The 25,927-nt window shown below is 43.5% G+C and overlaps 2 protein-coding genes across 2 annotated transcripts; both read right to left on the bottom strand.

Moving 5' to 3' along the window:
• Window positions 1-234: 234 nt before the first annotated feature.
• On the bottom strand, window positions 235-7,951 carry LOC106811539. The gene is made up of 6 exons (XM_014815203.1): window positions 7,824-7,951; window positions 6,835-6,933; window positions 4,479-4,542; window positions 4,005-4,150; window positions 2,379-2,492; window positions 235-2,026 (listed from the first exon to the last, which is right to left on the bottom strand). Exons 2-6 carry the CDS (start codon window positions 6,925-6,927, stop codon window positions 1,904-1,906), a joined length of 540 nt encoding a protein of 179 aa, XP_014670689.1. The 5' UTR covers window positions 6,928-6,933; window positions 7,824-7,951; the 3' UTR covers window positions 235-1,903.
• A 993-nt stretch (window positions 7,952-8,944) lies between these two features.
• On the bottom strand, window positions 8,945-24,975 carry LOC106811536 (codanin-1-like). Its single transcript, XM_014815200.1, has 20 exons — window positions 24,876-24,975; window positions 24,062-24,247; window positions 23,479-23,699; window positions 23,174-23,275; window positions 22,734-22,815; window positions 22,419-22,539; window positions 22,177-22,286; window positions 21,295-21,460; window positions 20,267-20,367; window positions 19,835-19,994; window positions 18,646-18,891; window positions 17,094-17,260; window positions 16,716-16,797; window positions 16,275-16,358; window positions 15,894-15,951; window positions 14,731-14,858; window positions 13,655-13,840; window positions 12,899-12,981; window positions 12,248-12,393; window positions 8,945-9,045 (listed from the first exon to the last, which is right to left on the bottom strand). Exons 1-20 carry the CDS (start codon window positions 24,932-24,934, stop codon window positions 8,945-8,947), a joined length of 2,589 nt encoding a protein of 862 aa, XP_014670686.1. The 5' UTR covers window positions 24,935-24,975.
• Window positions 24,976-25,927: the final 952 nt, after the last annotated feature.

Below are 25,927 nucleotides of genomic sequence, written 5' to 3'. Positions count from 1 at the left end.
TAGATAAGGATATGATAGATAGATACGTGTAGAGGGAGAGAGAGAGAGAGAGATGAGAGAGAGGAGAGAGAGGCGTGGCGAGGACGACAAGAGGATAGAGAGAGATAGAGCAGTGGAGAATGAGAGAGGAGAGATCGAGAGAGAGAGAGAGAGGAGAGAGAGAGAGTAGAGAGAGACAAAGAGAGAGAAAAAGATAGACGGCGGTGGCGAGGAAAAAGCGAGCGAGACAGAGAGAGAGAGAGAGAGAGAGAGAACTGTTGCAATTATCTCCGGTGCAAACAACACGGCTGCAGTACAACGACCCTAGGTAGCTGTTGAACGCAATACCAGTGGCAGTGCACGCACAGCACAACGTGACTCTGGGTGACCGTGATGCACAAACGCAAACGTAAAGCATTCATAATTGCATTACATGAAACGAACAGGAAAACATTTATAGCTTTACGCTATAAAATTTTTTCTCTCTCCAGAATATAGTTAGGAGCGAATTACTGCTTCCCACAACGCCTGAATTAATGGTATTACCTGTAATGCTGTCATTGCGTGACATGCGGTAATACCAAGCGAATACCTGCATGAATACAATTCTTGGAATGAAATCAAATAAAAAAGTTAGTTAAAAGTTAAAAATCGCATAGGCTCATAAACAGGTTTACTACTCTACCATGTACTTTCCTATTTAAACTCACCTAAAAAATCACCCTACATAAGAGTCACTTACAGTATTGCTGCCATTGTACATACACTGAACAAACGTGCCATATATATATATATATATATATATATATATATAATTATTACATTATAAATTCAGTGGCAGCTAGTGTGAGTGCGCATCTGCAGAGAGGCTCACACCTGTATGTAGACGAGGTTTTAATGTTTTTAATTTTTTGGCTAAATTTATTCGATTCCCTATCATGGATCAATTGGACAATATATAAAAAACAGTCGGTCAGAATCAAAATAGTTTCTACATCCAAAGATGTATTAACGTTACACTCTACAATTAACTGTGCCTTCCTTCGCATGCTCACCTGTTTCGTTTTAACGTGCAGGCATTGAACGATATCATCTGTATTGTCATAACATCTGTGTAACTTCGTATACTGCTTACACAGTATTATTGAATAAATTAGTAAAATATCATCACGTACTAAAAGTGCCAATACGATCAGCTTAGCAGCGCTACTCGTGCCACGTCACCATCACACTCAAGGTCAAATGGTCAATAAAGGTCAGATGCACAGGTCGCCATGCACGTGTAAGGTCCCTGGTGCAAGAAAGGTCAATAGGTCACACAAGGTCAACGTGGGTTCGCTTGCTATCAGCTCGTGAAACATAAATCTCAAACCATCACCTACATTGAGTAATTAATGATGATTTTTTTGAATAAGGCACCTTCTACTCACAGAAGATTATTTTACAGCTCACTAAGGCACTAACCAATTGAGCAGGAGATAAAATGCCAAGGATTTGTGTGAATCACTCATCAGGCACCTTCAGAAACATGTAAATCTAACAATTGTAAACTTGCGCTTATCACGGCTTTAACAGTATAAAGCCTCTCAAGTTTGTGTGTGCATGAGAAACACACGAGGTGCACTTTAAAGAAAACAGTATGCGATTAAATTCCACATGCACTGGACAGTCGAAAGTAGTTCCCATGGTTCCAATTGTGTTCTTAACACACGTGGAAAACTTACACTGTCAGTTAGACTAACGACCATAGTGGTTACTTTCACAGCACTTGGAAGTGATCAGTACACCACAGGTATGGCTTCTTTAAATAGCAACTGGTGCAGTTTTTAACAATTTTTTAATTATTCAAGAAAATTTCTTTGAAGCCAATCGTCTACACAGTGAACCCTCATTAGAGGTCCACAAGATCTTACGTCACAACGGATCAGGTAGAGGGCAGAGAAGACAACCAGTCATCCAGCTTCCCCAATCGGTGATTAGTATTGTCCATTGTCACGGCATGGTCAACCAGTAGCTGAACAAACTCTATGTACTGATGCAAGACATCCTGAAATATCAACCATGATAAGAATTTATCTTGATGATAGTTCTTGATTATGGAATCACTATTTACAATATTCCTACTACCACTCGCTTCTGGAATAAAGTGCTGTATTGCATCAATTTTTTTAGTGTGATAATGGAATTTCCCAACAGGACTTTTCATTTGAACATAATTTGTTTTAATCGGCAATCCTATACTTACACAAGAAATCATATCCTATCACCCATTCAGTAATTGCCCTAATTTCAATTACGAATTAGAAAGTCATTTATAACAGAAGACTTATAAGAGAAAATGTGGTCTTAGTGACATATGAACGCTCATTTCTATGTTTATGCGCACAACATTAACTTACCTCACTCCAGTTGAACTTGCACACTTTAAAGCACTGTGACTCTACAGTGGAATAGGTGAGCAATTTCTCATCAATAAGTGAGATGACCAGATCTCCATACTTCCCCCAGGAATCCTGAAGGAGTAAAGCAATCAGTAACTGTCCATAGGTATGACATCAGACACAAGAATGGCGTGCACTGTATGAGAATTGGCTCAGCACAGATGCATGCTACAATATTAATTGGCAAGAGATACTTTTTCTATGTGACAATTACAAAATCACTTGTCCTTTAACGATGATTATCACAATGAGTATTCTGCTGAAATTCTGTTCGCGTGGCTAGCTTGGTGTCACCTTGATGCGGTTACTGTTAGACTGTAAGCAAATATTCCAACAGTCACTAGAGATCCTAGGTCACTAATAAGGGATTAGGAAAAACCTCAACAAGTTTTACTACATTGGAATATTGAGTAGAACTGTGAAATTATGCACCAATATTGCGCCTAAACTTGCAAGATATTATGACTGGTCAGAGAGATATTAAGACAGTAGTTCGTACGGCTGATAGGGTCTATGTCCCCCAGGGTACTGACGGAACGTACCCTGGTAACTATCTGATATGCCGGACCGTACCTCGCTTACTCCCTACCGTACCATGACTGTCCCTGTTCCACCCACTACTGATGTCGCAAAATTTGAAATATACATACAGACCTGTATGATATCTTTATAAAGTTGGATTGGAGTATGAAACTGTGAAACCAAGAAGAAATTTCAACCTATATACACTGATGCGCGCAATCCTATCGCGATGATCGGGAATGCGTTTTCCTTTCGCAATGTTTACGACATTTTCGCGCATTTTCGCGCGAGATTTTTGAAAGATGGCTCCAAGTGTTGTGGTCGAACAGGAAAATTTGTATAATTATCTTAATGGGTTGGAAGCGTATAGACTCGCTGACACTTGTAGAAAAGGTCGGGAGGTGAAACGTAACAGGGTAAGGGTTACGAATATTTTGCGGGAACGAACCGGAAACAAGGAACGGGAGCATAAAGCGGCGCGTTTCCTGTAGACAAGCGGTATGTATTACGACAACAGCTGAAAGTCAGGGTACGGTTTGGAGTAGGCGAGGTGCGGTCCGGCATATTAGATAGTTACCAGGGTACGTTCCGGTATACCGGACCGTACCCAGGGTACGTTCCAGCAGTACCCTGGGGGACATAGACCCTATCAGCGTTAGGCCGACAATTACTTTATCTGCTACTATCGCAGGTGCTGCTGCTATTACTGATGCTGCTGCTACTGCTACTATTGCCACCGCATCAGCCACTATGAGTGCTGCTGCTTCGTATATTTAGAATTGTGTTGGGAAAGCAGCAATGTAGAAGGCCAGTATAAAGCTGGTTAAGAGGAAAACCTCGTAGAAGTTTCTCTTTAATCTCCACCCCACCCCTTCCTCGCCCATTTTGACTTGTTGATGCCTTTTCAGGCGCCTACAAGCCAGCTAACAACATTGTAGGTTAAGTGCTTTCGATTCGTGCTGCTATTATGAACACGCATGCTGCCATTTATACAAGCTCCATCTCACATCAACGACAAACAAAAATTCATTCTGCTATAACTCGTCGCATGCAATGCATTACCTTTGTATCGTGTGATCGTTTTAATCTGTAGACGTTTCTAGGCGATATCACACTAGTGTGGGCATGAATGCCAGGTGAAGACGATACCCATAGGTTGACCAACTCTGCCCGTAAGCTACTGCACATACTGGAAGGCTGCACGCAAACTGAAAACAGGCACGATCAACTTTCAGGTGCGTCCAATGTAAACACAAAGAAACTGTCGTCGTTGTCTGCGAGGCGGTTAAAGACCGCCGTAGTACATTGCACGAATACGACCTAATGAATGACATCTGACGACTACATGAGAGGTTAACATTTGGTCGGTGTAAGTTGGCGTTTTACTGTAATGCTTCTATCTACTGCACAACAACTAGCGAACCAGTACAAACCTAAAACCCACTCGCGGGTCACTAACATCTTAGATCTACACCAAAGCACCGAATGATCAGTAGACATAAGTGTGAGTATGTGACGTTAAAACTCTGTTCATACCTAACGCAACAGCGAGTTCGACTGTTAGAAGGCTGAGGGTCATCTTTACAGCCGGCATCACGTTCTAAATGAAAACAAAATAGCATTGTGTCAGATAAACAGAGCCATTAAATGACAAAAAGACAAGAAACCGAGCAGTCGACCTCCTGCCCCTCCTCCGCCGCCACGCGTTTAAAGCCGAACATGTCACACAAGAGCGAAAAACTTTTTACCCCAATAATGAACTAGATTTAATGCTAAACTTTGGTATTATAGCATTTATGACAAAACATGTGCTTGCAATCCCACGCTTAATTGCGTAAACTGCAAGACTGATCGTAAATCATAAATAAAATACATAGCGCTACCATGAATTCCATGTCCTAGACATGTAGTCGTAGACATGTATATCACTTCCTTCATTCATCGTGAAAACTAGAACAGCCCCCCTATTCTGGTGCTATTGATGATTTACGATGACAACGTGAGCATGTTACTAGATAGATGAGCACAGCTGGACAATTGAACAGGGGTAAAATCAAGAGCTAATAATACCTCTTATTCTTAGCTTAATATACCAAGAGGTATTATAAGCTATTGGTATGATTAATATTAGAGGGGGAGAGGCTACGAGAATGCTTTCATCTACGCACGGTCAACTGCCAAGAACACAAACTGCATATGGCTATGCCCCCAGGCAATATGAGGTAGCTACAGCATCAAATTAGAAACATCGGTATTTTCAGACCTTGGATTACTATATAACTGTCAATTGTAGTAAGTAGTCAAGGTAAGGTAGCGACCATCCAAATAATTGAGCTATAATACAGTCAGTGTATAAAGATAAAATAGCAACCATCTGGATAATCTAATAGCTATAATGCAGGAGAGCTGTAACAAATTAACTCACTAACACCAATGTTCTTTGTTTTACGAATGAAATCAGAACAATTCTATACTGGATTGAATACACTGAAGGTACCATGTTGACGTGAGTGGATAGTGGGATATGCATAGTGTGCAGTACATGGTGATTACACATGCTAAAAGACAATTGTTTCCGTGATCCAACAATTTTAATAGTGAGGACAAGACGCTGAGCTAACCTAGGCATATACCCTGAATGCATCATGCGATACTTTGTCTAGTATCACAACGTTGAGCATGCTAGCTCTGATCGTTTACGAACCTCCAGCGCCACTGAAAATTTCAGAAAAGGTTCGATTTCAGCCAGGTTTGCTGTAATGGTGTGAAATACGGCACGGGCGCAGGGGGCGGGGAATATACGGTGGGAACTGGACACCTTCATTTAATACAGTTATATTTATCGATTACAGTTCTTTAGTCCTACGGTCCTACGGGTCGCTGGTCCTACGGGTCGCTGGTCCTACGGGTTGTTGGTCCTACGGGTCGTTGGTCCTACGGTGCACGCAGACACACGTAATTTTTTTCTTTTATTGTTTGTTCATTTTTTATTCATTTTTTACAATTCAATTTTAATTTAAAAAAAATTAATTTAATTTTTGATTAATTGTTTTAAAATTTAATTTTAATGCATTTTTTTAAATTTAATTTTTTTAAATTTTAAGTTACCCACGACCAACGACCCGTAGGACCAACGTGTCCTACGGTGCACGATACAAATAATACGCTGATGCACATTAAACTTATAATAAATGAATACTAACAATAAAAATATACACAGTGTATTTACACAGCAGAACTGCCTGTGTAGTCCGCCAAGGAACCTGGTAGGTTCACCCAAAGGTGAATGAAATTATTTTGAGGTGAATGAAACTAGACCAAAAACATAAGGAAATTTTGTCGTGGGACCAGGGTGAATGAAATTTTGTGAGAAGGTCTCGAGGGTGAATGACACTGAAATAGTTTAAAAAAAATTTTCTTCCTCCTCTTCCACTCCTGCCTGGTGCATACTTCAATCATAGTGAAAGGCCACATATACTGCGCATACTCAACTTTACAGCCCATCAGAGTCTGACGTTGAGATAAAGAAAACCCGGCATATCCTTTCGAGAATGTAAATGAGGAATGAAAAAGGCAAATCAAATGACGAAAACCGGGCGAAAACGTGACCCTAAACATCGAAGGTTAACCTGGAAAAAGTACTCCTTTTTCTAAAGACGACGCTACAGGGTCAAAATCCGACCCTTTTTCTACGTTTTCTCTGACGAGCATGCGTACCACCATACGCTGCATGATAAAAATTTAAACAGATACAATTAAAAATTTTAATTTAAAAAAATTTAAATTTAAAATTTAATTTTTAAACAATTTGGGCATTCACTCTACCCCTCTTACTAATAACCGTAAGACCAACGACCCGTAGGACTATAGATCGGTTCCCATATTTATCCACCTGTTTTTCTGTCATCACAGTCTGGCTTGCATTGAGCAACTTTACAAGATAAGGGACATCTTGTGTCTTTCCCTCCACTAATAGCTCTCGCATAACTGCCTGTAAAAAATAAGAAATATATTATCAGCTTACAAGCTTCATAGCATTAAGGTGATTTTTCGCTTTTTTCTCTCTCTACTTTATAACCGAAAAAAACACATCAACGCTTACAGAATCACACTGTTTCACAGAGAAACTAACTAGCAAACAATGACCCCTCCCCCATTTCTTCGACTACCACAGACATAAAAGACTATCCAATCAATGAAATTCGGCAGCATTACGGAGCAGTGCACCCTATGAGGCGCGAATCACCGCAACACAAACGCGTTTTTGCTAAATCGGGAAATTTTCCTGCCATCACGCAGATATTTATACATATACAACATTGAACTGCTGTGCGCACGCGAAGAGAGAAGCATCAGTGCATGCAGCGTGCACGCATGAGAGAGAGGGGGAGAGAGAGAGAGAAGGGGAAGGAGAAAGAGGGAGAGAGAGAGAGGGAGAGAGAAGGAGAAAGAGGGAGAGAGAGAGAGGAGAAAGCGAGCGAGCGAGAGAGAGAAAGAGGGAGAGCGAGCAAGTGAGAGAGAGGGAGAGAGAGAAAGAGAGAGCGAGCGAGTGAGAGAGAGAAAGAGAGAGAGAGAGAGAGGGGGGAGGGAGTGCGAGCAAGTGAGAGAAAGAGAGAGCGAGTGAGAGAGAGAGAGGGAGAGAGAGCGAGTGAGAGAGAGGGAGAGAGAGAGAGAGAGAGAGAGAGAGAGAGAGAGAGAGAGAGAGAGAGAGAGAGAGAGAGAAAGAGAGCGAGAGAGAGAGAGACTGTTCAATTATCTCCGGTGCAAAAAACACGGCTGCAGTGCAACGACCCTAGGTAGCTGTGGAACGCAATACCAGTGGCAGTGCACGCACAGGGGGAGAGCCCCTGCTATGAACTCGTGCTTGCAACGCCTACTCACCCTGAGCCGCGATATGACATCCGACGGCTGCTCAGCGGTGGCGACTGCGCGGCCCGGGTCGAGCGGCTGCCGCTGCTGTTGCTGCTGCTGATGTTGCTGTTGCTGCTGGTGTTGCTGCTGCTGTGGCTGCTGCTGGTGTTGCTGCTGCTGCTGCGGCTGCTGCTGCTGTGGCTGCTGCTGCTGCTGCTGCGGCTGCTGCTGCTGTGGCGGCTGCTGGTGTTGCTGCTGCTGCTGCTGCCGCTGCTGTGGCTGCTGCTGCTGCTGCTGCTGATGGTGTTGCTGCTGTTGCTGCTGCTGCTGCTGCTGGTGTTGCTGCTGCGGAGGCGCAGGGCGGGCACGGTGTGGGTCGTCCGCGGTGACGTGCGTCCTCATCAGCTTCTGCAGCTCACTCTTCAGCTCGGTCAGCAGCACATCTGAAACGGTCAGCGGTCGGAGGTCAGTGATCAACGGTAAGAAGTGGTCAGAGATCAGTGGTTAGCGGTCAGAAGTCAGTCGTCAGAGGTCAGTGGTCAGTGGTCAGAGGTCAGTGGTCAGCAGTCAGAGGTCAGCAGGCAGTGGTCAGAGGTTAATGGTCATAGGTCAACAGTCTCTGGTCAAAGATCAAAGGTCAACAGTGAGTGGGGCCAGAGGTCAGTGGTTAGCGGTCAGAAGTCAGTGGTCAGAGGTCAGTGGTCAACAGTCAAGAGGTCAGAGGTCAGCAGTCAGTGGTCAGAGGTCAGTGGTAAACAGTCAGTGGTCACCGGTCAGTGCATGGGGTACACTGCACAAAACTGGGACAATGCGCACAGTGGTCGACGGACGATGGACGATTGCCCAAAACCCATAGGATGGGAAGATTTTCTTAGCGGGCGGGACGGAGGGAGGGGAGGAGCGCAAAATTACACGCTCGCAGAATTACGCGCTCGTAGAATATTCGCCGGGTTCGGTGCGTTAACGACGCACAGCGGGTAATGGGTAACTGCTAGGATCCAGAGTCTCATCAAAATTCTGATCCGGATAAAATTTGATCAGGGTTGAGAAACGGGAATGGACCCTGAGGATTCCAGTTACAACTATTGATCCTCTACGATTTTCTTTGATCATCACAAATTTCTTTCGATCACCATCAACAAAGTTGTTTCTCAAGCCTGATCAAATTTTATCTGGATCAGGGAAGACAGGATCTTTATCTGGAGACGGAACTGGAGTTGAAACCACCTCTGCGTCAGGATCAGATCTATTGCTTGAATATGGACGATCAGGATAAAGCTATTCCACAGTCCACTACTGGACAGACCGGACCAAGAATTTTCGAAAAATATTTAGGGGGCAAAAATGCATTTACTAACAACCTTATAAATGCATTAACAGAGAGTAGCTATACTGGGCAATTAATGATTCCATTTTAGCTGTGCTGTGAAAGCACAGCAACACAAGTACTGCCAAGGCACAATTGAAGTCAAACGACTACAACAAATATGCAGCACGATAAAAAGCTCATTCAGGGCGTGAACAATGTACGAACACAAGCAGGTAATTACTAGGATTTTTTTCATTTTTTTCTCAGGGAAAGGGAGTTAACTTTTACACAGTTGTACTGTTGTACTTGTACTGATCGAGTTCCATGAGTGTTTTTTCACTACATTCTCCGCATAGTGATGTAAATATCATAGGGCTCAGTATAGAGCTACTGCTATTGTCAGAGTAGGCAATTGATAAATTCACTGGTAAACCCTATGTAACCTCCAGCCAAACTTTACTACTATTATACTACCATTACTGTTAGAATATTATGACTTGAGATCACGAACTAGTATACCCCTGTTGCTACTAAACCATCACGATCACCAGAGCAAACACGCTACCTTGATCAGGGGGCGTAACTCATTGCGGCTGGGGGCGAAACTATGGGCGGTTTGCATTCTGGGGAGTTGACCGGTGGCAGGCAATTCGTCACCGACCATGTACGTAGTAATTTACATTTGTCTGCACCCCCCCTCCCCGTTAGAAATTCTAAATGTCAGGTGAAACAAAGAACGGATGCGCTTGCTCGATTGAAAATGTTCTTCGCCCACACATTAATGCTGTTTCCCGTCATTGTGAGCGATTCAGATTGCGTGCATAATCCAACCACACTAAGAAACCGGATTCCCGTAACATTTCCAGTAAGCTTCCCCCGACGACCGACTTAGAAAGGCTGACCCACAAACAGTATATATATAGAGCTCCTGATAGAGATATATGCGATCACGAGACAATGCTACGGAGAGCTTGGCGGACGAACGAGCGCAATCTGAAATGCGATTATAGAGCTACACGGAAAACTAATCGGCCTATCTCACCCTGCAACAGCTGCCGAACCAAACTGAAACTGAACATCTGTTTACCCAACACGGATGGAAAGGATGAAAGGATACGTGACAGGGCACTAAAGTGATGAGCACATGGATTAAAATGGGGGGAAGGGAAACAACCAGACGTTAAGTTAAGTCTTATTCAAAATCCAAAGTAGCCAGTGAATGCTATCGCATATATAGCAGTGGTTGCTTAATGATTCACAGTTTGTGAAGTAACTATCACTCTGCACTATGCACTACTGCTATTGATCATGAATCATTTTGCATATTCTATCCGAATTCAACTAGTCAGCATAACAAAACAGATCGCAAAGCGTGACTCTCAGAGTAGATCTGACAGACGTCATAACCACCCCAACGTCATGTAAATGTTTATTATAATTAATAATATTAATCGGTTTATAGTTACTTGGCACCAATTTATAACTAAAAACGGTGGCATAGCGTGTTAAGTACGCTTCATTGTCGTAAAATGGGATTTCGTTGATTTGATTCAAATCTCTATCTTCTTGATTCTCTATTGATTAAAAAAAGACCGTCAAATTCAAACTCCTCCTCCTCCTCCTCCGCCTCCTACTTAAACATATGTTCTACCTCATCCTCCTCCTTAAACATCTGCTCCTCCTCCCCCATTTTAAACATCTGTTTCACCAAGCTAATAAGCAAAGAAGCCAGTAGAACTATCAAAAGCAAAATGTATGACACACGTCAAAAGAGCCAATGCGATTAGCTATTGGCTCATTTCGATACGTAACATTTCGCAGCCATGAGAGCGTCAATAACAGTGCATGTTGATAGGTGTGAAGATATATATTTGGAAGTGCACATCGAGATCATGTGACTTCATGTGAATGCACTTAGTTTGCATGCGCTAAGAACGAGTTAGTTGAGATCTGAGTATTTCCGAATAAAAAAATTTCGTAAAGAGTAAAGTTTAAACACATCAAACTATCTTGATTCATGCAGAGTGGATGTTGAACCTATGAATATATATATACCCGGGATTTCCAGAGGCAAATGGCAGCTTACACCCCGAAGTCTCAGGTGTGTGTGTGCGTGCGTGCGTGCGTGCGTGCGTGTGCGTGCGTGTGCGTGCATGAATCAAGATTGAGGCTCTATTTAATGTCTCTGTAGATAAGTGAACCATGGTCGCACGTCATCAGAGTGGCACCCTAATAGAAGGCTATAATTCGATAGTCAGATGAAATCGACGCACACACCTTTCCCGATCGTACTGCAACCGAATACAACAGTGAGTCAGCCAGCGTAACTGCCGGCGAGAGTAGAGGAAGGGAGCGGGAAATTGAGCCACAGGGTGTAGGTCCTCACACACCTGTGACAGCATGGTCTCTACTCCATGCTGCAAATTCACGCTCGGCAAATGGCAGCTTGGCCGAAAAGTCTTAGGTGTGTGTGTGTGTGTGTGCGTGTGCATGCGCGCGCGCGCGCGAATCAAGATGAATGAATCAAGATCGAGGCTCTATTTAATGTCTCTGTAGATAAGTGAACCATGGTCGCACGTCATCAGAGTGGCACCCTAATAGGAGGCTATAATTCGATAGTCAGATGAAATTGACGCACCCCCCTTTCCGAGGGGAGCGGGAAAATTGAGCCACAGGGTGTAGGTCCTCACACACCTGTGACAGCACGGTCTCTACTCCACGCTGCAAATTCACGCTCGGCAAGATTCGGCACTCGACGCGATGATTTCGAGCTTCCGCGGTCCTAATTTCGCGGCGTATTCGCACGAGTCACGTACGAATACCGAGGGCGAGTCCGGACCATTGTAAAAGGAGGAAAATGAACATTCACGCTCTGACGACAGCGTCGACCGTGCCCTGAAGCCTTAGCCGACGTTCAATCGCTCGACCCCCCTACGCGATAAACGCGTGGATCTCAGGAATAGCATCAAACAGCGAGTTCGCTTGGAAAACGACCGATGCGTCGGACAACACACGAAAATATATGACGGGGGGGGGGGGTACGATTCGAATCGGTCGCCTACAGAAAGGAGCTACAGAACACAGCGGTCAGCCCTGTGAGAGCGGCCGCAGCACCGATTAGGATCACCGCTGTGTTACTACTCACTGAAGCCTAGGTTGGTCCTCATCCAGTGTGCCACCTTCTCGTCAGCTAGCCTGCAAGCGATCTCCACGCACGCAGCCATCACCTGATCGTGCGTCTCCTCTGACAACAGGGCCGCGAATACGACGCCGAGCCTCTCCCGACATTGCCTGCGGAGAGAGATGCGTAACGCACACGTGAACAATGACGCAGTCATTTGCACTGATTGCATAGATGCTGTAACCATGGTGATTAATGTGATCGGTAATGATATAACGGGGTGGCCCGCGCAGCCAGAAGCCAGGGCGGTCTCTAATTGCGCGCACGTCGATGCATTCCGCGAACGGAAATTCTCGTGTGAATGGAAATCCACTCGCCGACGTGATGATTTGATAGAGTGTCGTCTTGCTTACGAGTAGTGATTATACGTGGGTTGAGATGACTCTGCAAACGCAACCAGGTGGTGGTACGAGATGCATTCTGGTTTCAATACGGTTACCAAGAAATTTTCCGAATAGTTTCATGCTCTTTTGACGTTATTTTGGCTTACGATTAGGGAAGACCAACACGACGTCACAGCATGCAAATACAGCCGAACCACGTAAACGTGAACAACGTCTCGCGAGCGTAATTTAGAAATTATTCTCGACACGTGTGCCGATGGCCGGTGCATACGTTTTAGAAGTCTGGGCGGCACGCAGATCCACCTCTGTCTTGTACGTTTGGGCAGCGGCCTGAACCTCTTTCGCTGATGCTTCCTGAAATGAACAATTCACATCGCGTTAAGTCACAAGATGTCTGCGGCAAACCCAGGCGAACCGCCGTTGTCAAATTTAATATCGCCGTTGTGAAAATGTTCCTGTATTTACCCGCCGTTGTCAAAATAGTGTTAACCCAAAAATGAGTAGATCACCACGTGCTTCTGGCATATTTAGATTGCCATGCGCGTTTATTGAGTCATGTAACGCGGGGTCTACACTCCTACGGCACGCCTTTGAATCCATCATGCGCGTGTTTTCCCAAACTGGCCATTACCTCCTTTGTCTAATTTTCCCTCAGAAGAAACCCTGAAACCATAGGTGGTCTTGTCAATTAACTCAAACCAGGCACCACCATCTACAATGCTGTTAAGCGTTCACGCACACTGCGACACTCTGCGCAAGAGAACGTCTTTATCCACATGGAAACAGCGTGACACTTCCGAACTGTCCCATCTGCTTGGAGTGACTGACAGGTAGCTTCGCCCAATCAGTACCGTCACGGGGACATTCTGAAAACGCTGCCGAGCAACGAAGTGCCGCAAAGTCGACGACCAGGCACGCGCGAAAGACGCGCACAACACGGGCTCGACCGCAAAAGCAATGGTATCCAATTGGGGTTCAGGGTGGATGCGCGGGGGCGAGATTCCACGGCGGAGACTCGCACACTCACCGGGTTGTCGTGGCCATGCCGCGCGACGACGGCGCGCACCTCCGCCAGCGCGGCGGCCCGCGCAGATGGCAGCACGTGACGACGCAGGTGCTTGAGGACGCACGAAGCGACGCGTTCGGCCGCAAAGTCCACGCACTGCTTCGTCGATGGCGGGTGGTTGTGAAAGAAACTCTCCTCCAGCTGCAGCTGCCGACAGAACAAAAAGGGGACGTTTATGCGCGAGGGCCCGAACGACGGGGGACCGGTTCGCGCGTGCGGCAAACTGGAAACGGGAAGCGATTCGCGACGCTGTCTTTCGTTTCTCTCCCCTGTTTTAATTCTCCCGCTGTTTACATGTCATTTCTTCAGTGGCTCTGAAATGTCACTGTGACAAGTAGCATGGTGCTTGCACTTGGTGTTCGCACTTCGCGAATTGATACATTCGCAAATCATGTGACACTTCATGCAAATCATGTGAATGTGCGATTGTAATTCTACGATAAAGCTACGCATAATTTACTATTCGCTGCGACCACTAACGTATGTTTACGCTAGAACTTGACCTTGATTGCAGAGATGCCCAAAGCGAACAAAGTCAGCTTGTTTTAGTAAAGTTAGATTTGAATGAGAAATTTGGCCACAAATAATTTTATACAGTCTAATCACTTATCAAAATTACCGTGAATACAACGTTTGACATACAGGTATGGTATGATTTAGGGGCGACAGATGTGCTGTTGCCAAATTGGCAACTGGTAAAAAGATTGTGTATGCATTATACATAGTGAGAGCTACACATGTGCATGTATAAGCAAGCCCAGTACACCCATGCTGTGAAACTTGTTTACGTAACGTAAACCATGCAAAATGCACTCCACACGTGATAAACCCAAGAATCACAATATCACGTCGCAATAACATTTTCAGCAAAACATCGGAGCATACAGCAACTAGCCATTAGTGTCTAGTTTCAGATGCCACGCTGCGCAGGCAGCTCTCTCTCTCTGTCTCCACACTGCAGTAAGCCAATATTCGATCCATTTGCGGAGTTGCGTTACGATAAAACCCAACACAGTTCAGACCACCGTGTCGCTAACCTGTAGCTGACGCTTTGTCGTCGAGTTTGGATCTGTTGTGGGTGCAGAGATTGGAGTGATTTTCCTGACGACATTGCTCTTGCTGCCGATGCCGGCAGAAAACTCGCTCAAGAGTTGTCTCACGTCGCCTGTAACAAAAGAAACGATGGCTTAGCACAGAAAACATTCACGATGGCGTATCAGCGGTAGTTTTTTTTGGTGAATAAACGAAAGTAAATGGCTAGACAGAAATCAAGATTACGAAATAAATTTTCGTCACGATTTTGTACTCATGATACACGTACGTCATAAAATTGACGGAAAAAATCTACTTCCCCCGCGGGGTTTCGGGTTTTACGTGTAAAACTACTAGCAAGGTGCGTACGCGATTTCTACCTGCGGGTTCGTGTGCCTTCTCTCACAGTGGGGTGCATTTCAGTGAGGTCAGGCAGAGTACTAGCAGAATACTGAGTGAATAAACATGTTTTGTTTTCCATTGGAAAAGTGCATAGTTACTTTCAATTTTCTGGCAGAAGCCCTGCTTGTCGTGCAAACATGTTAATTTTGACGATTGCTTACCGTTGCTCTTCAGCCTCAGCAGTGTCAAGATTTATTGAAATAATAAAGCAAGATCAAGGTGGAATGGCCCGAGTAGTTCAGTAGTTCGCAAAATGATACGTATCATAATGCACCTTTGGCGATACGATATCTATCTATTGAGGAAATTGTCCTTTTACACGTAAATTAATTTAAAAATCTCATGAAAATGCTTAGAAATCATTATGGAGTGATTGCAAAACATACAAATATCTCTAACCACGTAAGTCTAAATTGCAACTGAAGCCAAGAGTTGGTGGTGTTTCTTTTGTTTGATTTTTTAATATCCTAACCTATGCGGTAAACCGTTGACCAAGTTGTTTTATTTTGTAGAGTATAGATATGGGTATCGGGAATGTTCAAATGTATAAATATGTGTATCATTAAGGTCTCTATTGCAATACATCAATGTATCTGTGCATCGCCCCCCCCCCACCCTGATAACATCAGGAGCGTATAATATAGAGATATCTCCACAATATACACTCTTGATAACATTTATACTGATGTTTTGAAACAACAATTAAATGTGAAGAGTGAATAGTGGATGGCGTGTCGGTGATGCGATGTGAATTCTACCAGCTTACCGAGAAAGGGGCAGCACGTGTAGAGAATCTGATGGTCGATCAAGTCGCTAAACACGTCCTGAAAAATTATCGCCAACAAGGCTCAATACTTAGCAGTGGTTTGATATGTCATCTACGCACTAGCGTAGATTTTCGAGTTTGGAGAGTTTCCAAGAGGAACAGATAGACTGTACTACTTAAATATGAGATGTCAAAATGAACTTAATTTAACCAATACCAGTCTGAGTATGTATGTAATGATTAATTAATCATTAATTCAATAACTGAAACGTTTTGCATTACAGCAGCATAAGTATACCTCGAAAAATGTGTCCACATGATTAAACATAATTTCTAGTATTGACATTGAAGAATAAACACGTGAAAATAACATACACTTACTATTTTATCAAGTGATTTTTCAGGTTCTGATTGTAATTCCAATCCAAGCCTCTCAAAAAACAGTGTCTCAGGAAACACAGGCAGCTGAAGTAAATAGCAACAACCAGTTAATTCAATCATCAATAAGACAGAAGCACTAGTAAATATTCGTAATATCACAAACCTAGGCATACATGTAAATTCATGGTAGTGTGAATAGGAAAATATTAGTACTAGAAAAAACCCTACTACGCTGATAGAATTCTGATCTAGTATACTGTGATAGTTGTAAAGTATTTCAGACGTCTTGGGTTTCCATTTGTATTGAGGTTCCATTTACATGTAATCATTACTCAAATTATCTTAGCTATAGCTTTAAAAAAAAGTCACGATTGTAGATGAAGATATGTCAAACAAAGTCTGAGGTACCAACACCAAATCATTTTGTGTGGAAATATTAACCTCAAAAAGCCAACCGAGCACCATGGTTATGAGGAGACTATTCAAGCCGAACCCTTCTCTTCTTATACGATGACTTTTTGACCTGCCAACAAAATAAAAGCGGTTTTAGAACAGAAGCCAGATTCCTAGAACAACATCCCTACATACCATAGCATCGACAAGTCCGCTTCCAGCCCAGTAATGTAATAACATGAGTCAAAATGATCTAACGCCATAGCAAATCAAGCAACGTAATGATATCTGTCAGAAGGACGTAACTGCACGATAAATTCGGAAACCCAAACGACATCACGTCATATGCCCAAGCAGCACTGAGGACTGGTCTCAAACTCTACTCGACTGTGAACCGTGGGCGGCAGTGCATGGCGCGTCACGCACCGGTATATCCGCAGCAGCTGCTTCAGCACGCGCTCGTAGTATTCAAGCTGCGGTGCCAGGGGGTCCATCATGCTCAGGTATTCGACGACCCAGGGCAGCGTGAGCACGCAGCGACCGTGTTCGTATGCTCGCCGCACACACTGTAGCACGTCCACGGGTGCCACAGCCTGAAAGAAATTACGATTAAAAAATAACCATAAAATTACGAGCTGCCAGCAAGGAAATCGCCATCTGGAGGATGAGCAGCCCAGAAGAGAAGTGCACTACAGTAACAAGATTATCGATTTATGTATATATATATATATATATATATATATATATACAAATATGTACGGGTATTATATAATTCATGTATATGTCATATGTATATATATATGTGTGTAATATATAAATGTATGTATGTACGTGTATTATATAATTCATGTATATGTCATATGTATATATATATATGTGTGTATATATATATATATACAAATATGTACGTGTATTATATAATTCATGTATATGTCATATGTATATATATATATGTGTGTATATATATATAAATGTATGTATGTATGTATATATATATAATATATATTGTATTATTTATGTTATATAATTATTTATGTCCGTGTGAATGTCTGTGTGTGCATTCCGCTGGATCAGCTCTCAGCTGTTTGTTCTCTCCACAGTTACACATTTGCATCCAAGAGATGGCGCTATCTCCTTTTAATTTGCCCTCTGCAGACGATAGGACATGCTTCTGGCAAAAAAGAACATGTTACGAACAGAGAAGTTTGATCATGCCAAGTATTGCACTGCCTCCAAAAATTTGGTATTATTAAAAACCATTGTGACATCTTAGAATGCTTCATAACACATATTACTCAAATATGGTTCATATTATTCTGTATACGAAATTTTTTGCATACATTAAAATTCCTCCGAACAATGGAAATTGTTGGAAAACATACCTAGTTCTACAATTTACTCCTTTTGAGTATGAACTGAGCATGACAGACACTGGGATGGCAGCTTTGTTGCACAGGAGGCTGACTCTAGCTACCTACAGTGAACTAGTTTAATTGTTGCAGGCAGTGCAATTAATTGGCAGGATCAAAATTCTTTATTCGTAACACGTGTTCTTTCTATGCAGCAGCATGTCCTATTGTCTGCTGTGCAGCAGCTTTGCAGAGGACAAATTAAAAGGAAGTAATGCCATCTGTCGGACGCAAGTTGATAAATATGAAACAAACAAACAGCCAAGCTGACCCAACATAACAGTCTGTGTGTGTGCGTGCATGCATGTGTACGTATGCATGCGTGTGTGCACTTACACGTGCGAGCGCATGCACTCGCAAGCGTGTGCGCGTGCAGAATATGCACCATGTACAAGAAAATGCATGCGCGCACACACACACAGACTGTTATGCTGGATCAGCTTGGCTGTTTGTTTGTTTCACATTTATCAACTTGCCTCCGAGAGATGGCATGACTTCCTTTTAATTTGCATATTCATCGCGCATCGTTCAGCGTTCGCACGCCGCTGCGACGTCGAGCGGTGGCCTACCCTGCTGCGTGTCGCCACGAGCGTCTCCTTCAGTGTCTCCGGCAGCCGGTCGGCGCCGGCGTAGGGTAGGAAGACGACGAAGCCGACAAACTTGGCGAGCAGACGCAGGTTGAGCAGCGTCGCTGCAAACTGCTCCCTGTCCTCGGCGTCGACGCGACGCGGCGACGACGGGTCGCCCCCGCCCTCCTCCCTCTCTTCCCCTTCTTCCTCCTCCTCCTCACCAACCCAGAGCTGCGCGGAGTCGAGCTGAACGGGAGAAGCAGGGGACAGTGTTAGATGGTGGCATTCGTGGAATCCAATGCTCGTGGAAGTACAGTAACGCCCGTGGAATGCAGTTAATGCTTAAAGAATGGTAGCTAACGAGTACGGAACGTCGCTAACGCCCACGGAACATCAGTTAATGCTTGCAGAATGTCGGTATCGCTTGCAGAATGATGCTAACACTCACGGAATGTCGCTAACACTCATGGAATGTCACTAACAACCACAGAATGTCCGTAACGCTCACAGAATTCTGTTAACTGCTACGGAATGTTTGTAATGCACGTGGTATGTCAGCAGTTGCACAACGTTAACATACATGGAACATCACCAACTCCTACGGTATTTTGTTAGCCGTTGCAGAACGTTGTTAGCACTGGCGGAATTTCGCTAGTGGAAACAGACCATCATTGTCACTAATGAAACGCTGACAATACTGGTGTTTCACAACGTCACGCTCAATCTAGGGTCCCTATATACAGAGAGTTGCGCCATGACGAGTCGGAAAAAGATGGTCACGTGGTCGCTGGATGACATGTTGTTTCCAAATAGATACGCACGGTTATGGCCATAAGAAAGTGTACAATTAAACTATCATATGGCGCGAACGATTTGAGTTACATTTCTAGAAATCTAGATACACATAGACACATGTCTTAGCTATAATCTCTGTAAATTTTGAGTTTATTGAAGCACGATTAGTCTAATTAATTACTACGGACCATTGTACAGCGTATCCATACAGCGCTGTACTTAAGCGGCAGCGTTGTGGATCCATTTGGAAACAACATGGAGTCAAATCCTGAGTTGGTGCAACTCTCTGTATATAGGGACCCTAGCTCAATCTAGTCGCACCTCTTCCCGACACAAAAAAGCTGTCGTCCGTCTCGACTAACAGTCGCTTGTGAATGGCATGCGCGTACAATACCTCCAAGATCTTTGAGCTGAAGCTGTCGAGAATGTGCTGGTTGAATGAGCGGCTGTCGGAGATGACAATGAAATCTCGGAAGAATTCCTGGCAACCAGGAAAACACGGCGGGGGACAGGGCCCGCCGACGGCCGACGGCATCACAAACCTGTCTTGCAGCCTGAAAAGACAACAGCCACGATAAAAGAACTTTTTCAACGTGCCGATGTGAAAGACGAGCAATTTGTGATTACCGCGGACGCAATTGCCCCCAACTTTCGCATGTCACGACACATGGAAATTGCTCGGTGTTACTGCTGCCACATGCAAGTTATAGTTGTGGCACACTACGGAATTTACGGACAGCCAACAACGTATACATAGCAGCTTGCTTACCGTACTCGAGCTGTACGATAGTATTAACAGATGTATCAGACAAAGACCCTGCCGTACCTTTTAAATTTTTCTGGGTTATCTCGCTTCAGGTCTTTCAGTAGACCAAGTGGGTCACTGCTGTTACTCGTCTGCACTGTACTGTTGTCTCCCTTGCACATCTGCGTAAATACACAAACAATATTGTTGAAGTGATTACGTGACCGTAAATAGTAAAAGTAACAAAAAAGGTTTCCACTTTTTCACAAAATGTAAGTAATTCTGTTCACTTTTTATGGTTAAATTGCTGCATTATACTTCCTATTTTACTATATTGTTCGATGTAAACATACACTCGTGACTCATACATATCCCATAGCAAGCAATTAATGTCAGGATCATAATGTCAAATCGTCCAGGTTTTTTGGATTTTTAACTAGTTGAGAAACAATCTTATCAGGTAAGAATTTGATGATATATTTAGTCCCATTAGACCTTACTTTTAATGTAAATTTTTTTTTACAAAATACACCAGAAAATTCGTGACGTAGTCAATTTAAACACGCAGAATGCTAGGATTCGTAGGAGGGCTCCACTAGAGAACAGCGAGCAACACATTGCTCTACCACCTGAGAGACAGTACAATTTATCCCACCTTAAAGTGATTACGTCATGAATTTCTAGCACCATCAAGTAGTATATTTGTGTGTTATTTGTACAAAATAAAATGTATGTAAATACAATTAGTGTTTCTGTTTACTTTTCATGCTTATATACCTTCTTTATATGCCCTAATTTGCCAGTGAAAAACAGAGAGACGCCAGTATCTGAACAGTACTGGGGGAATAGTGTTAGACAACAGAAATTACCAAATCGTCTAGATTTTTACAAATTTAACCAACGTAAAAACATTTTTATCAGGCGAGAGTTTGAGGATATATTTAGTAACGTTAGTTCTTACTTTTAATGTAAAAAAATGGCTATTTTTTTTTACAAATTTTACCATGGAAAATTCGTGACGTAGTCAATTTAAAGGCAGCATTTTGTTGTTCCACGCTAACCGGCCGTTCCGGCAGCGTATCGCCGTGCAGGCACCGTCTTGCACTTACCGTGATCAACTGCGCCTGGAATAATCGGATGAAGTGCAGCTGATTTGCGAGGTCATCCGGCGATCTGATTAAACCTTTGATTTTCGCTCCGAGTGCATCATTCATCGACCAGCCGGGCGTCGTGTGGTGCTCCTCCCACTCACGTAGCAGCTCATAAAAGCCATCTCTGCATAAGCAGTCAGCAGCGCATTAATTTGGTGAAATATATATATATTGTATATTGTATTTGTATTAAATATGTATATAATTGGTGAATTCTCATTGTACTACTTTTCATTAACAAGATCCACTCGGTCATGGTCGCGCAAGTTGTCATGCTTTTTGCTTTCACTTTCATGTTTCTACCCTTGCTGTGTTCCAAGCTTGCACACCATTAAAATATTTAACTGCAGGTGAGTCTATTTTTCTTTTGAAGCTTTGGTAACGAATCACTATTCCAGCTTAAAGCACTTTGTTGCGATTAAATTGGGAGTTTATTAGGCTGCGTACCAGTTTTTACTGATAAGTAATAACACAATATGAGCAAGATGTGGTTTTATTAATTGCTGCAGCATGCTCACATTCACATTTGACACAATTGTCTGCACCGATTCTTTGTCATTGCATTAGCTGATTAACTACGGAAATTAATTAATATAAATGGTGATTTTATTTTATTTGACTGTAACTGAACTAAAACATGACATTTCGAAACCCTTTATTATTTAAATGACTAAAAATTACAATCAGGTAATCGAGTATTATTCATGAATAAACAAGACCAACTTGTGTCAACACCACGAAAGCCAGTGCAAGCAATAACGTAACCTGTAGCAAACGCTGTCAAGTTTTAAGATAAGTTTTTTATGTATTTTTTTATATTAATAGAAAATAATTCCAAACCTTTGTTTCCTAAAGAGATGGAAGCACCTGTCGTTAGGAAAGTTCTTCCTATTATCAGTGTCAGCTTGAAATGACACACTTCCAACGGGAGAACGAGGCAACATTGTGGTCTGTAAGCAAATATAAACAATATATTTTAATTTAATTTTAATTTAAATCAATCGGTCCTGTACCGTTTATGGTGTTCAAACAAACGTGACATGACCTGCTCTGTTATCGACTAGACTCATAGAAACACTTACTTTATTGGTGCAGTTCTCCCATGTCTCTCCAATCGTAGACTTTAGTTCTGGTGCAAAATCTGCTATTCGGGGATTTTCTAGTAAGAGCTTCAATGTGCCTTTATCTAACAAGGTAACCAATCTGAAATATTAAAAAGCCATAACACAATCACTACACATGCAAAGTATCACACACAAAAAACCCGTGCTGCCATCTTGTGCAAAATTAGGCAGAATGCGTTATATTTTCTGATGACGGATTGAGCCTGGAAAAACCATAACTAAAGCGGTCTCATCAGAAGCATTAACTGCATGCTTTTAAGCAATATATATTACCGTTGAAGATGAGTCAAAACTCTGATAGCAAAATACACACAATTGTGCACCGTAGCAAAATAGTTGACATCTTCATCACTCTCTACAAAGTAAAAACAGATGGCACATAATTAGGTAAAGTATGTGTCTACATTTGGGGTCAAAATGTTGTAATTATTTTTAAAACCATTGTTTATGCTCAGGATTATAATTAAAATTTTATATTTAAAAGCAAGACAGAAATATTTTAACATGTCATACGATTACAACAGTTATGCTTTTTCATGTACCCTGTAGTAAGAACATTAACATATTTGTGAAACAATAGATTGTATTCTTACATTTAAAAAATTATAATGAAATGTTGATAGAAACACTTATCTAGAATGGTTACATATGGCAATGATAATTAGCAACAGCAAGCAAGCTACATGTTACAAACTTATTACAGATATACAAACCACTGCTAGAGCTGATACTACACACGTCGGAGTCCCAGCCTGGACATGTTACCAGTTGTATCAGCAAATGTAACTCAACTGAGACATTTGGTAACAGGTTCTCTGGAAAATATCAAAAATCAAACATCAAATATCATGCCCACACGAACACACACACATATAATTATGTTGACCATAATTTTTTTTAGTTTCGCATACTTTGGATCACGGTATTTGTTACAGATATACTACTTGCAACGTGAAAAGCGACAGTCATTGGCACGTGCAAACGTGAAAAGGGAAGCGTAGGCAAATCTAATCCTCACCAGTGATGAGAGAAGCATGTACGTGAGCCATTGCTTCTAACTGCTCTCGAAATGTCACTTCCTTCACAGTCGCCATCGTTATTTCGCAAACGCCGTTCATCCGGTCGATTCCTCCCTTCGTGGGCAGCGGTGATCCCTTGGTTGGTGTTACGGAGCTTTTGTAGCTGGGTGCATTGTTTCTGCTCCAAACATCGTCGACCTGTCTCTTTGCTCGCTCCTGCCTAGTGAAACATTACTAGTTAATGTACTTTTGTCTTTATATGTCTGCATACAAAAATATGTGAAGTTTCTAAGCGGAACTATACGTTCAATGGGGTAATTCTTACATCGCTGATGTCATACAATAACATTAAAACGCTAACACAACTTCGTCTACGTACAGTATTGTTTGCCATTATCACATTTAAACTCGTCCATGATTTGGGCACACATAATATTTTCCTGGGGTAAAACAGGTGAGCAAGTAGCTTTGTAGAGCAAAGTCGAAGTGATAACATACCAATGCATAGCAGTTGCCTGTAGGCTGTAGCATTACGCTCTACAGGGAGCCAAAAGAATAGAAAATACTTATATATATTCGTACTTCAGCATTTCTCTCTCCTTTGACAAGTCCAAGGAAACGTGGGATATATTATTTGCTTCCTGGAACTTCTCGCTATGGTCTGTGCTCCACAACACGTTGGCCTGATCAGTTGCTTGGAAGCAATTACGCACCAACTTCTTAACTGGAGTGGGAGTGATTCTTCTCGATGGAATTATCGTAGGCGTCCTAAAAAAGATATTTAAGCAAAGCATACAAACCACATCCCTGCACTCTTTGACAATTGTAGAGTGAATGAACAAGTAGGAATTATCAGTAATAATGGTATAAGGAATAATGATATACGGTGATGTGGACTGTATAACGTGACTAAACATATTCATCTGTACATATCTCAAAAATTATAAAAACATACTTCCACTAATACTTGACGACCTTTCAAAGGTTGAAGGCTATCATGAATTTCATGCTAAGACCATTAAGTGAAATAGGGCATTGCACCCGGCAAGACTTCCTACAAGATTTGACGAAAAAATAACTTATGAAGAACTGCAAGCCATCTTGAAAAACCCCACCCACACTCCAAACCTACCCACTTCCCGCCATCCAAACCTACCCACTTCCCGACCTCCAAACCTACCCACCTCCCACCCTCCAAACCTACCCACTTAACAACCTCCAAACCTACCCACTTCCCGCCCTCCAAACCTACCCACTTCCCGCCCTCCAAACCTACCCACTTCCTCCCCTCCAAACCTACCCACTTTCCACCCTCCAAACCTACCCACTTCCCACCCTCCAAACCTACCCACTTCCTGCCCTCCAAACCTACCCACTTCCCACCCTCCAAACCTACCCACTTCCCGCACAGGTGCCCACGGGAGGAAAGTCGTCCTCGTTTCCCAGGCTGAACATCACCGGCGACGGCGGCGGCGGCACGACCGTCTCCCGCAGCAGCGCCCTCTTCTGCCTCGCGGCGCCCTCTCGGGGCCCGCTCCTGTTCTGCCGGCGTTCGGCACGCGGACTCGCCCCGGGCCGCCGCCGCCGCGCGTCCGCCGGCAGGAACGCGGCGATGGTCGGCGGTGGGCGCGGCGCGGCGGGTCGTGACCCCGCGTCGGGGCTGCGCGTCGTCCGCCGCCCAGCCTTCTCGTGCTGCCGTCCGCCCGCTCCTCTCCGCGGGCGAGCGGCCGGCAGGAGCTCGGGTGACGCATCGACAGGGCTCGACTCGTGGCCGCCAGACTCGCGGCGCACGTTCGCAGGCGACGCGCTGAACAGCTGCGTCCTGCTGGAGCGATGCGGCCTTGCGGCGGCGGACGACGCGTCGCGCGGCGTCGTCGTGCCAACGGTCGCCGCCGCTGCCGCCCCAGCGGCACGCTTCCATTTGAGCGACGTCGGCGTCTTAACGGGCGTCAGGCTGGCGGACTGCCGACTCTGCAGGATCGCCGTCGTCTGCTCGTGAAGAAAGTTCACGAAGAAGGGTATGAAGTCCTGCTTCAGACTGTCGAGGGCGGTGAGCGCAGGTATATCCGCCTGTATAATGGATGAGAGAAGAACCACACATTAAAAAATATATATATACATAAATAATAGATATATGTACGTCATTTCATTATTGTACGTTGCATTGTGTGGATTAAAATTTGTATAAATGCAAATAAATGCAAAAACTATATTAAAAAAATGCTTTCGTCAGAGTACCTAAAGGACATCACCAAGCTGACATAATAGTAATAGAGGTTTAGAATGCATGCTCTAGTATCAGCTCTATAACAGGCATAACTACAACAATTGCACATAACCCTAACCGTAATCTGGATTTTGGATTCTAACCCTACATATCCTCTCAAACACTAATCTGCATCTAATTTCTAGCTGTTGTTATGAACTTTACACTCCAACCTGCAGAAT

This window comes from Priapulus caudatus, unplaced genomic scaffold (genome assembly GCF_000485595.1).
Source record: "Priapulus caudatus unplaced genomic scaffold, Priapulus_caudatus-5.0.1 Scaffold549, whole genome shotgun sequence".
Classification (NCBI taxonomy): Eukaryota; Metazoa; Priapulida; class Priapulimorpha; order Priapulimorphida; family Priapulidae; genus Priapulus; species Priapulus caudatus.
The sequence above is the reverse complement of the archived record's forward strand: the minus strand, read 5'-3'. Positions and strand labels throughout refer to the sequence as shown.